This window comes from Chiloscyllium plagiosum, chromosome 28 (genome assembly GCF_004010195.1).
Source record: "Chiloscyllium plagiosum isolate BGI_BamShark_2017 chromosome 28, ASM401019v2, whole genome shotgun sequence".
NCBI lineage: Eukaryota > Metazoa > Chordata > Chondrichthyes > Orectolobiformes > Hemiscylliidae > Chiloscyllium > Chiloscyllium plagiosum.
In genome coordinates, this window is record NC_057737.1 from 18626891 (window position 1) to 18640137 (window position 13247).

The window sequence follows — 13247 nt, forward strand, 5'->3', positions numbered from 1 at the left end:
GTATGAAGTCATAGAGTCATAGAGATGTACAGCATGGAAACAGACCCTTCAGTCCAACCTGTCCATGCTGATCAGATATCCCAACCCAATCTAGTCCCAGCTGCCAGCACCCGGCCAATATCTCTCCAAACCCTTCCTATTCATACACCCATCCAAATGCCTCTTAAATGTTGCAATTGTACCAGCCTCCACCACATTCTCTGGCAGCTCATTCCATACACATACCACCCTCTAAGTTGCCCCTTAGATCTCTTTTATATCTTTCCCTTCTCACCCTAAACCTATGCCCTCTAGTTCTGGACTCTCCGACCCTAGGGAAATGACTTTGTCTATTTATCCTATCCATGCCCCTCATAATTTTGTAAACCTCTATAAGGTCACCCTTAAGTCTCTGACGCTCCAGGGAAACAGCCCCATCCTGTTCAGCCTCTCGCTATAGCTCAAATCCTCCAACCTTGGCAACATCCTTGTAAAGTCTTTTCTGAACCCTTTCAAGTTGTATGTGGTATTGTGGCTCAGTGGGGGTGGGAGAGGGGGTGGGTGGACAGGCATGGTGGCTCAGTGGTTAGCACCAGGGATCTGACTTTTATTCCAGCCTCAGGTGACTGTCTGTGTGGAGTCTCCCTGTGTCTGTGTGGGTTTCCTCCGGGTGCTTCGGTTTCCTCCCACAGTCGGAAGATGTGCAGGTCAGGGGAATTGGCCATGGCAAATTGCCCATAGTGTACAGCAATATGTAGGGTATGTGAGTTAGCCATGGGAAATTTAGGGTTACAGGGATAGGCAGGAGAGTGGTTATGGGTGGAATATTCTTCAGAGGATCGGTATGGACTTGATGGACTGTGTGGCCTGCTTCCACACTGTAGGGACTCTATGATACCCTCTTTCCCATTCTTTTTCCCACGCAGGGATTCTGCCAAAAAGGCAGACTGTCCAAAATGGAGATGCTGCAGTTTGCAATGAAAATCTAATCATAAATTGTTTTTATAAATAAATTTGATCATTTAATTTATTTGGAATTCAATGGCTGTGGGCACTCCAGATAAACAAGAAATTTAATAAAAGTACTGTGATTTTCAAAGTATCTACAAATCTGGGATAATTTGGTGCTATACTTTTGATAGATCTGATCTGTAACTTCTTTATTAAATTCATATCCAAAAACAAGGGGGTTCAGTTAGCAGGACAGTTGGTTTGTGGTGCAGATTAATGCCAACATCATGGGTTCAATTTCCACACCAGATGAAGCTGCCATGAATGACTATCCTTCTCAAACTCTCCCCTCCTCTGAGGTGTGGTGCCCTCAGGTTAAACCACTACCAGTTGTCTCTCTCTAAGGCCCGGTCAGAATATGACAATATTACCTTTTAGACTAGGCATCAGTCTCTCAAGCCCTTTTCCCATTCCCTTGCACATTGGTTCTATTGAATGCCCTGATTAAGTTTGCCTCCACTATCTTTCTATTCCAGGCCCAAATCACCCATTGTGTGAAAAGGCTTTTTTTTCCCTTTTTTAAACCTTTTGCTAATCACTTGTGCTCTCTTGTTCTTGATCCTTTAAAGAATGGGAACAGTTTCTCCCAATTTGCTCTATCCCAATCTCTCTTGATTTTTAAAACTTCTAACAAATTTTCCCTTAGCTTTTAACTTTCCAAGAAGTTTCAACCTTTCTACTCTGTCCTCACTACTGAATTACCTCAACCCTGGAACCATTCTGGTAAATGTCTCCTGCACTCTGCCAATGTATTTATATCCTTCCTATAGTATGGTGCCCAGAATAGTACACAATATTCCAGCTGAGGTCTAACAAGTATCATGTATTAGTTCAGCATACCCTCTTTGCTCTTCTATTTTATTCCCCAATTAATAAAGACCCTGATACTGTGAGCTTTATTAATGGCTGTCTTTACCTATCCTGCCACTTTCAATGCTGCACACATTTATATATCTTTAAGAACTGTACCACTTATTTTATATTCAGTCCAAGTCCTTCCTATCAAAATGCATCACTTCACACATCTCTGCATTGAATTTAATCGACCATCCATCTGTCTACTCCACTATTTCATATCACCGCAACTTTGAAACTGCCTCATGTGCACCAAAAACTACATCATTAACATATATTAGGAAAAGCAACAATCTGAATATCGACCCTTGGGAACTGCATGGCATAACTTCCTCTAGCCTGAAAAACATTAATTGACCATTACTTTCTCTTTCCTATCACTCAACCAATCATATATCCATGTTACTACTGTCCCTTTTATTCCATGGGCTATATATTGTTTTCGCAAGTCTGCTATTTGCACTGTATTAAATGCCTTTTGAACGTCCATATACACCCTATCAATAGCATTACACTCATTGACCCTTTCTATTAACTCAACAATAAGCTCCAGAATTTTGCTGATGGTTGAAAGGAGATGAGACTGATGGATCAGTAATTGGCCTGGATTGGATTTGTCAGCTTTTTAACAGGACAACAAGGGCTTTTTTCGACAATGTTGGATAGATGCTTGTATTGTAGTTATACTGGAACAGCCTGGCTAGGTGCATGGCAAGTTCTGAAGCACAATCTATTGAATTACTGAATGCTGTATCTATAAAGTCTACCAATTGAAGTTTAATTTCCTGCTCGCTTTCCCTGATTTGAGACATGGAAGAATTCCTGGTTCTATTTATAAAATACATACATCTTTTCCCCAGTGGCACACAGACACTAGGTGAACAAGACATATAGTCGGCTTCATACATCAAAAGGGATTACTTGAATTGCTTTTCAATTATCTTACCCAAAAATGATAAGCAATGGGGAGCAGTTATTTCAAAGTTGATAAATTAAAAGGAGAAAGGAAACTAAATTAAAACTCTAATGTGAAATGTCAATAAATATGTGACTGCCAAATGTTTTGAACTTGTCCACAAATTATTTTCTCAAAATCAGTCAGTTTCTGTCTTTAGGAAAATCAGAACATGTATAGACCACTGAACTCCTCAAGTCTGTTTCATCATTCACTTCGATTATGTATCCACATCACAATTCTATTTATCCAATTTTGTCCATAATTCTCAATACTCTTGCCTCATAAAACATCGTCAATCTCATTCTTAATGTTTCAATTGATTATTGCATTCACAGCCTTTTTAGAACATAGAACATAGAACTGTACAGGCACTCCTGCCCATGAAGTTGTGCTGAATATGATGCCAAATTGAACTAATCTCTTCTTCCTGCCCTTGGTCCGTATCCCCCAGTTCCTTACATATATATGAGTGCTTCTCTAAAAGTCTCTTAAACACCTCTGTCCTATCTGCCTCCACTATCACCCCTGGCAGCACATTCCAGACTCCTACCATTCTCTGTGTAAAAATTAACCTCTTCACAACTCCTTGGAACTTCTTCCCTCTCACCTTAATAGCATACCCCCTAGTATTAGATACATGTCCCCTAGTATTAGATACATGTCCCCTAGTATTAGGAGGAGAAGGAATTCTAGAATTCTATTAGCAATTGAGTGAAACTGTATTTACTGATTTCACTCCTGGTTTCACTCTAATTGTTTTTTTAAAGGTAAAGACTGAAGACTTAAGTTTCACAAATTTATTGTATGCCAATTTATTTCATACAAGTATCATGTCAGTAAGGACCTGTGCTCACGCCTCAATTATTCAAATTATTTATTAATGACTTGGATAATGACATGGAAAGTCATGTTTTTAAATTTGCTGATGACACAAAGTTAGGCAGCATTGTAGACTGTGTAGATGATTGCCTAAAATTACAAAGGGATGTTGATAGATTAGATGAATGAGCAAAACCGTGGCAGATGGTTTTCAATGTAAGCAAGTGTGAAGTTATCAACTTTGGACTGAAAAAGGATAAATCCGAGTATTTTCTAGATGGCATGAAGTTTAATACAATGGATATTGAAAGAGACTTGAGGGTCAGATGCATACATCTATGAAATATCATGGACTGAAAAAACTCCATGAAGGCTGTTATCCCAGCACCAAATCACCCTTTATTTACACATGCATAGTACATGACACTGATCTGGCTAAAGTAAACAGAACCCCTGACACTCATGTTTATAATCTATCAGCCAGGAACCCTGACTGCATCAGATTAAAAGCCCAATTCAGGGAACTCATATTCTATGAAGTCCATCTGGCTGACCTCATTCGAGTCACTAAGATCAGGTCCATGAAGTAATCAAGAAACAAAAACCGAAATTGCTGGAAAAGCTCAGCGGGTTTGGCAACACCTGTGCAGAGGAACCAAAGTTAATGTTTCAGGTCAAATGAACAGCTCTGAGGAAAAGTCACTCAACCTGAAACATTAACTCTCATTTCTCTCCACAGGTGCTGCCAGACTCAATGAGCTTTTCCAGCAATTTCAGTTTTTGTTTCTGATTTACAGCACCTGCAGTTCTTTTGGGTTTTTTTTTCGTAAGCTGGTCTTTAGATCTAGAGAACTGGAATATAAGGTGCAGAAGTTATACTGCAATTATACAAAATGCTGATTAGAACTCACTTGGAGTACTATGAGCAGATCTGGGCACCACACCTTAGGAAGGATATTGGTCTTGGAGGACATAATGTGGATTTACAAGAATGATACATGGTCTTCAGGCGTTAAATTATGAGAATAGTTTTATAAATTAGCCTATTTTCTCTAGAATTTAGAAGTTTACAGATTTAAATGTTTAAGATATTAACAGGCAAAGACTGAGCAGATAAAGGTAAACTATTTCCAGTGGGTGAGGATTCTAAAACTAGGGGACATAATTTGAGAATTAGGGCCAGATGTTTGGAAGCATTTCTACATACAAAGGGTGAGAGAGGTGTGCAACTCTTTTCCACAAATGACAGTGGATACTGGAGCAATGGTTAATTTTAAATCTGAGATAAATTTTTGTTAAGCAGTGGTATTAAGGGATATGGGCCAAAGACAGGTATGTAGAGTTAGACTACAGATCAGCTGTGATCTTATTGATTAACGGAACAAGCTAGAAGGGCTGAATGAGCTTTTCTTGTTGCTATGTTCTTATTGATGAAATGCATCAGGCAACTTAGTTTGGTGATTCATTTATTTGACTGTTTAATATAGGAGCAACAAAGCCATTCTCAAACTGATAGCTAATGGAGAAAAATTGTTTATGAACAACCCAATAAATGTTTTGTATCATCTACCCAGTAAGAGGAAACAAAAGTATTCGGGCATTCAAAATATAGCTGCCCTTACACTGACTAAGTTAGAGTGTAGGAATAATGAGCTAGGAGTAAATCAGCCTTTTCATCCTTGAATTTTTCAGATCTTCTTAAAAGTGAGTTATTCTAGTCATTGTAAAGGCATGGATTTGTTATAATCATGACATATATAATAATATCTAATAACGATTTTGTTGGTATCATAAAAGTACCAATGCTGTCAGGCACAAGTAAGTTCTGTGTTATTAATCTGTGAGGCAGAGATGTTATATAGCGATTAATAATCTGATCTGAAATCATGCTGTTCTTGCCATGTAGCTTTAATACTTACCAAGCCATAATATATGTAACATATAGGTAACCAACAATATCATTATACCTTGACTTTACTATACACAACTTTAATCAACAGTTCTGGGGAGGGGAGTGGTGCAAATCACATTTTCAAAAAATCTATTAATCAAGCTTTTGCTATGTTGTTGAGTTACTGAATTTATTTATTCCTATATTTATGAATTGTAGGTTTTTGTAAATCAGACTTGGCTGACTTTTACAAGCTAAATAAACATGGCACACTTTTAATACATATTCAAAGCAGTAGCAGAAACAATCCACTGCAACAGATTTTATTCAGCATGATATGACTAAGCTACATTCATAACTTCTATCAAGTTTAACACTGACCATATCAATGCTACCTGTTTGCATTGATTGAAAACAGGATAAGTGCCAAATGAATATTCACTGATGGATAGATTAATTCACATTGTTAAGATGAGTTTTGAAACTGGACACTGAAAATAATTAACACACCACAAACATACCTGTATATCCAGGAACAAAATTTGTTGCCACAATAAGAACTAGTGTAAAAATTAGATTCTCAAAGATCCATGAAGCCATATTAAACAGATAAATGAAGAATTAGTAAAATTCCAAACAGCTTTTGTATTCCTGATAAAATTATGAAGATATAACAAGCATCCAGAAAAAAATGCAAATCTATTTAAAATTATGTTAGTTGCTGAGTTGGCATTTTAGTAGGTTTGCCTCAGTACCTGCACTAACAGAGGAATGTCTCAACAAAAGTGAACGATTTATTATGAGAAGCCAGTTATAAATGGTTAGATCATCTTTCATCTCCAAAGTTTATATGTAATCTTTTTAACAAAAATGTTTCTTGATTCATTTTTATAGTGCCAGTAAACTATATTTGAATTGCACAGTTTACATCTCCCCACTTATGTTTTATGGTTTTTATATGTGAGAGTCAATAAAGATTAACAACTCAGCAAGGTCATGAGATTTACATCTACTTAGATCCATCAAGAAGTTCCATGTAACTGCAAGGACACAGATACATTTATTTTCATTATGTGATTTTGTAATCTTGTGAAAGAATATTTACTCATCAAGAAAAAAGTGTGGATTAGATTTTATCTAAACATTTTAAGGTAAATTGTTCTACTCAACACATGTAATAAATAACATGTCCTGTTGAAAATTAATCCCAAATCGGGTCTTTCTGACTGAGACAACATCAAACTATCAACAAAATATTTAGGCTGTTATTTGTTTCAGCATCTGCTGTTGCCTCCCTGCAGCAAAATTTCTTGGAATTTGTGAAATCCTTTACCCTGAAAAAATTAACTGTGACACATATGGTAATCTTTGTAATTACTAGAAGAAAGTTTAAGAATTGAGAAAAATCTTGATTACATGGTTTACAAACCTACATTAGACTTCCTATAAATGTTAATTAAAAAGAGTAGAAATTTGGAACTGAAATTATAGACATCTCAATCTTATATTAAAGATCGTGGTATTAAACTGCCTTTAGTGAGATTAGTATCCATGTGGATGATTAAACTTTAAAAGTCTTGGATTGAGCAGCATAAAAAGCTTGAATTGCGGAACTGCTAATTTGCTGATTGAGGCTGCTTCTCTTAAAAGTCAATTTCTAATAACTTAAACTAAAGGGGAATTTAAATAAGCACATGTAAGAAGAAAACATAAAAGGAAGACACTTCATGATAATCTATTATAGTGTACATTCCTTTAGAAACCACTGAAAATATAACTCACATGAAACTGAAAAAGCTGGATGTCTGAGACATTAAATGTTGTTTTATTTCTTGGTTTAAGGTAAATGAGCAGACCTTTTAAATCTCTGAAATACCCTTCTCTAAATTAGTAACTTAGTCATTTTAATTAGCTAGAAATGGAGTCAAATGATTTTCAGAGAAGCAGCCCTTCAAATTGATATAGGGCATCATTTCCTCTGGTAGTCTATTGATTAATATTAATTTACAAGCCACTGTATAGGAGGTCATATTCACAGCAGTCTGCAGGAAGTACTTCTCAATCCACAATTTTACCAAGGACTGAAGTATGAGATATTCATGTTTTACTACTAGAGACTAATACAGGGCTGCAGCCACATTTCAGCCCTAAAAAGGGCACTGGCATATGATTGTTAAAGTGATTGATTTTCAACATTTATCATAGGGTCTCTCCAGGCTTTAGTAGGTGACATCAGTAGCAGTTTACAGTTTGCTATGAACCATAATATTAGGTAGATGTCCATAGTTTTCTGTACCAGGAGGAAGTAAATTTCTCATTCTGCATTAACAGAGTGAAACAAGACCACACTGCACTATGTTTTGCCCATTTCACAGGTTTCTCGAAGATCTAAGTTTCCATAGTTGCATTTACATTGAATTACGTGTTCCTCATCACCAGCCTGACATCTTTGTGCACAAAGGACATGCCACTTGCTCAATATGCAACTTGTTTGAAGCCAGATGGATTTTTGTATGACTCAATAAACCGCTGATCACATTTGAACCCATTAGCAACCTAGTCAAATTTGACAAAGCAAAATCTTTCACTGTCCAGGAAAAGCTGCTAATCAACAAACAGCATTTATTATGAGTCAAGATTAGAGTGGTGCTGGAAAAGCACAGCAGGTCAGACAGCATCCGAGGAGCAGGAATTCAATTAAATTGTTTAATCATTTTACAAAGCCAGACGATGGCACAGGGCAGCACGGTGGCACAGTGGTTAGCACTGCTGCCTCACAGCGCCTGAGACTGGGGTTCAATTCCTGCCTCAGGCGACTGACTGTGTGGAGTTTGCATGTTCTCCCCGTGTCTGCGTGGGTTTCCTCCAGGTGCTCCGGTTTCCTCCCACTGTCCAAAGATGTGCAGGTCAGGTGAATTGGCCATGCTAAGTTGCCCGTAGCATTAGGTAAGGGGTAAATGTATGGGTGGGTTGCGCTTCGGTGGGTCGTGTGGACTTGTTGGGCTGTAATGTAATGTAATCTAAATTCACAATCCACCAAATATCATTGATCAAATTCTCAGAATAATTTCCTTTAAATCCCATGAGTCAATATTTTCTTTCTATTCATATCTATGTCATCTAGGCCAAAAATAGTAAGTGCTTTTTTTTTGCCTTGTTAGTTTGAATCCCTTAGGAGTTGTAATACTATAAATGGGTGCTGAATACAAGACTTTTAATTATTAAGGTGCTTGTGGATTAATGTTATACAATTAATGGCATTATTTGCACTTTTGAAACAGTTTGAAAATAAAGTTAATGATAAAATTACGATGAAATGATAACAGGATTCTTGTGTATCCTTTTTTACAAGTTTACAGACTAGCTGGGGTTTATTAAGTAGATTCAATCAAAATTAAACAGCTGCATCTCCTTCCACAAAATGTGGAGAGTTTTATAATATCTCCATCAGATGTAAACAAAATATATATTTTTATATGGAAAACAATGCATGCAGACAGAATTACAGTCCTAAATATATATTTTAGAAAACTTTCCATTGACATAGAAAAGTGACAAATGAGTAAATCCTTAAAAATTTGCAACCTGAATAACAGGCTCCATGTGGCGATATAAAATTCTGCACTCCCTTGGCAATCAGTAATAAACAGTCCAATGGCAGTTCATTAAACTCATATCATAAAGGCCACGCCTAATTCAGAAATCGCTCCTACTAGAGTCCAATAGGTTCCCAGAAGTAATGATTAGTTAGACTGCTGTTAAGTGATGTGGTTATATCGCTCGCAATTCTGACCTGCATTGGAACATTAGACCAGATGGAGGCGATATTGTTCCTTGAGGCTTTTCTAATATTCATTGAGATTATGATTAATCTTTATTCCAAATCTATTAACCCATTTTAGGTCCATATCCCCTTATACAGCTGGCAACCAAAATCAATTGATTTCAAATTATAATTTTTTATTATAATTATTATTTCTAAAAGTAACATTTCAGCTAGCATCCACTATTTTTTGCAGGAGAATGATTCATACTTTTAACATCAGTCATGCAAATTTGTATTTCCTGTACTTCTCTACAGAATTGTGTGACTCTGATTTTAAGATTATATCCCTGTACTTAATATCAGCTGTGATTCAGATGGGAGCACTCTTCAGATGGGAGGTTACCTGCAATGTTACCTCTTAAAAGGACACAAACCTAAGAATTATGAGCAGGAGCAGACCATTCAGCCCCCCGAGGCCGCTCTGCCATTTGATAAGATCTTAGCTAATTTGATTGTGGCCTCAACTGCACTTTGTTGACTATGTCCCAAGACTCTTGAATCCCTTGTCAATCAAAAATGTCAGCCCCTTTATTCAGGCAGCAGGCATTGGATAAACCTACAGGAAGATAGGTCACCTTGAAATTTCTCCATAAGTTGCAAAAATAAGCAGAAAGACCTTGAAGTAAAAGTATAATGCAAACTTTTCAGGCACAGGATAATGCAACACTACTTTTATTCTGGTAGTAAGTAAGGACTGCAGATGCTGGAGATCAGAGTCAAGAGTGTGGTGCTGGAAAAGCACAGCAGGTCAGGCAGCATCCAAGGAGCAGGAGGATCAACGTTTCAGGCATAAGCCCTTCATCAGGAAGGCCCAAATACTTTTATTCTGGTTAAAGTTCAGCAGTATGTCATGAAAGGTAATTACTGGGTCAGCATCAGTTTGGTATTTATGGGCATTTGTAAATTGGCTGCTCCCTTTTCAACACTGCAACAGTGACTACACTTCATTGGCTGTTTTTTTTTTCTTATTTTTATCCTACATTACTGCCTAACTGCGGTAGTGCTTATATTTTCCCCTGCACCCATGTTGTGTGTGTACAGGTATGAAACACAGTGAAAGACACAAGGTGTACAAATCTTTATTCAATTTCCTCCACCAGGAAGAAAGGAAACACCCAAGTGGCCAGTGACAAGCAATGCCCTTCACATCAAAGGGCATTGCTGCATGATCAAACAGTGAAGGGAAGGGTAGGGATTAAATTAAAATAGAGTTGGAACTTCATTGACTGTTAGCTGTTTTGAGAGATCAAGTGGTCAGTGAAAAGTGTGAATTAATTGCAAATCCTTCTTTCTTCTTTGTCCTCGATTCCATAATCAACAGTAGAAGTTTCTATCTACCCTATCAATTCCTTTCAAAATTCTAAAAATCTCAACTAAATCAGCCTTCAAACTTTGTACTTTAGGGAGCACATGTCTATAATCTCTCATAATTTTCCCTGCTAACATTCTAGTAAATCTGCACTGCACTTCTTTCAAGGTAACTATAACTTTCCTAAATTCTGTGTTAGAAGTGTACAGTGATCTGGTCTATTTAGAGCTCAGTATCAATACAGACTATATTTTAGTCTTGAATTATAAAGGTTAATATTTCCATTAATGTTTTTGTCCTTGACCTGTGATGGAATGATCAGTGTCTTTGCCTCTGGGCCAACAGCTCTGTGGTCGAGTCCCACCCCAAAACTTAATAGCCGAAGAAGGTGTTTTCACAATGTGGTCAAACAGGTTAAGTAAAAACCTATTAATCTTTCCACTACATGCCAGTGTTTGGGAGTTAAAGAGCTCTTGATTACAACGTGCATGTAAAAATGTATGTTGCCGTAGCAACCATGACTCCCTGAGTGAATGGTAGGACATCACTCGTACAGTTTAGAACCATTGAAAAGGTATATCGCAGAAAGAGGTCATTCAGCCCATCATAGCATCTATTCTAATCCCCCTTTCCTGCACCTGGTTCACAACCTTGCAAGTTCACCACTTCAAGTAAAGGTTCAGGTTCCTCTTAAACGGGATGATGGTTTCCACATGAACCACCAAACTAGGAAGTGAATTTCAGACACTGACCACCCTATGGGGAAAAGCATTTATGCTCATGCCTCCTCTAATTCTCCTAACAAATACCCTTGTTCCTACAATACCTATCTATCCTAACAAGTGTCCCTGGGAATTGACCTCTGTGCTAAGGGAAACAAATCTTCAGGGTCCACTCTATTCAGGCACTTCATCTCAATTCAATTACCCCTCAGCCTTCTCTGTTCTAAGGGAAACAATCCAAGCCTGTACAAACCTTCCCCAAAACTGCAATATCCATGTCCTGATAACATTCCTATAGATCTCATCTGTGTATATCTAAATCCTAAAGCTCTTTGTATTTCACTGTTCCTAGATTTTCATTATTTAAGAACTACTTTAATATATATCCTTTTTTGACTAAAATGGATGATTTCACCTTAATTGAAATCAATCTGAGATAGTTTTGCCAACAAATTTGATTTATCAATGCACATTTATAACTTTGTAATTTGCACTATGTACACCAACCTCTTCTGCTCTGCATCCCTCTGCCCAAAGGCAAGTCCAACCCACAGTGCCATGAACTCAGCCATGCGTAAAGAGTAGGTCCTGAATCCATCCCAACTGCAATAGCATTGAGCCCATGTTTTTTGGCACAAAATTGATCCACACCATCCATTTAGCAAACTAAGCCAGCTGGAACTCTACTCAAAGCTGACAGGTCATTGGGGCAATGTGCACTTTTATGTTGTAGCCTGGAGCTATCGATATTGATGATGGAGGCTCCACTGACCTTCAGATTATTGAAAAACTTTGATACATGACTTTCTATTGTGCTGTAGAAAACATGAATATTATAGTGAATATTTAAAGGTGCAGCAGAGATCCTTGTAGACATCATTTATTCTGATGCAGCTGCATGATTATTATCCCTACTGCCTAATTTCCATGAGCTAACTAATCTTGGAATGATTTCCCTTCAATTATTGATCTTAAATTTTCACAAACATACTCTTATATTTCATCTTATCGAACGCTTTCTGGAAGTTCTCCTAAATTACAACTATTGATAGACCATTATCCGCTATTTCGGTTACCTGCTCAAAAGCTTCAGTGTGGTTTATTGAACATGACCTACCCTTTAGGAATCTAATATTGGCTCTCTCTAATCAGTTCAACTTTCTCCATGTGATGAGACCATCTGACCTAAATTATGGATTCCAATTATGTCATCACAGCAGATGTTAGACTCTTAACGGTCTACAATTTACTCGTACAAATCTAGTCATAAAATATTGTGCACACAACAGCACTGTTATACCAAAATAATGATGAGGAGGTGCTGGTTTTGGACTGGAGTGGACAAAGTCAGAAGTTACATGACACCAGATTATAGTCCAACAGGTTAATTTGAAATCGCAAGCTTTTGGAGCACGGCTTTTTCATCAGGTGAAGTCTTCGAAAGCAGTGCTCCGAAAGCTTGTGATTTTAAATAAACCTGTTAGACTACAACCTGGTGTCGCATGAATTCTGACTTATACCAAAGTAAGAACAGGATGTGCTGGAGAAACTCAGCTGGTCCCACTCTTCTTTAGATCTCATTTGGAGTTTACCCATACACAGATCAACAGCTCTTTCTGCGACAGGAGCTGGGCAGGTGAAAACTCACTTTGGGAATAGGAGAAAGCCACATGGGATGGTGGTTGTGGGACGAAATTAGAGAAATGTCAAAAAGGAACACCTTTCGTAGGGGAACACAGGGGTCAGCAACAAAACTTCAGAAGAATAAGAGACCAAAATTAATAGATAAAATGAAGGAAAAGAGTTAGAATCTCAGGGAACTACCAGAGAAACAGAAGTTTTGGTGGGTTGTAAAAACAAACTTGAATAGGAGTCAG

The 13247-nt window shown here is 37.5% G+C and overlaps 1 protein-coding gene across 1 annotated transcript in view; it reads right to left on the reverse strand.

Moving 5' to 3' along the window:
* The window catches only part of tmigd1 (transmembrane and immunoglobulin domain containing 1), a 24578-nt gene extending 18269 nt beyond the window's left edge, over positions 1 to 6309 (reverse strand). The window contains exon 1 of the mRNA XM_043718429.1: positions 6035 to 6309. Coding sequence (XP_043574364.1) covers positions 6035 to 6113 — 79 coding nt within the window. The 5' untranslated portion in view covers positions 6114 to 6309. The remainder of the gene's footprint in view (positions 1 to 6034) is intronic.
* Between the last annotated feature and the right edge of the window lie 6938 nt (positions 6310 to 13247).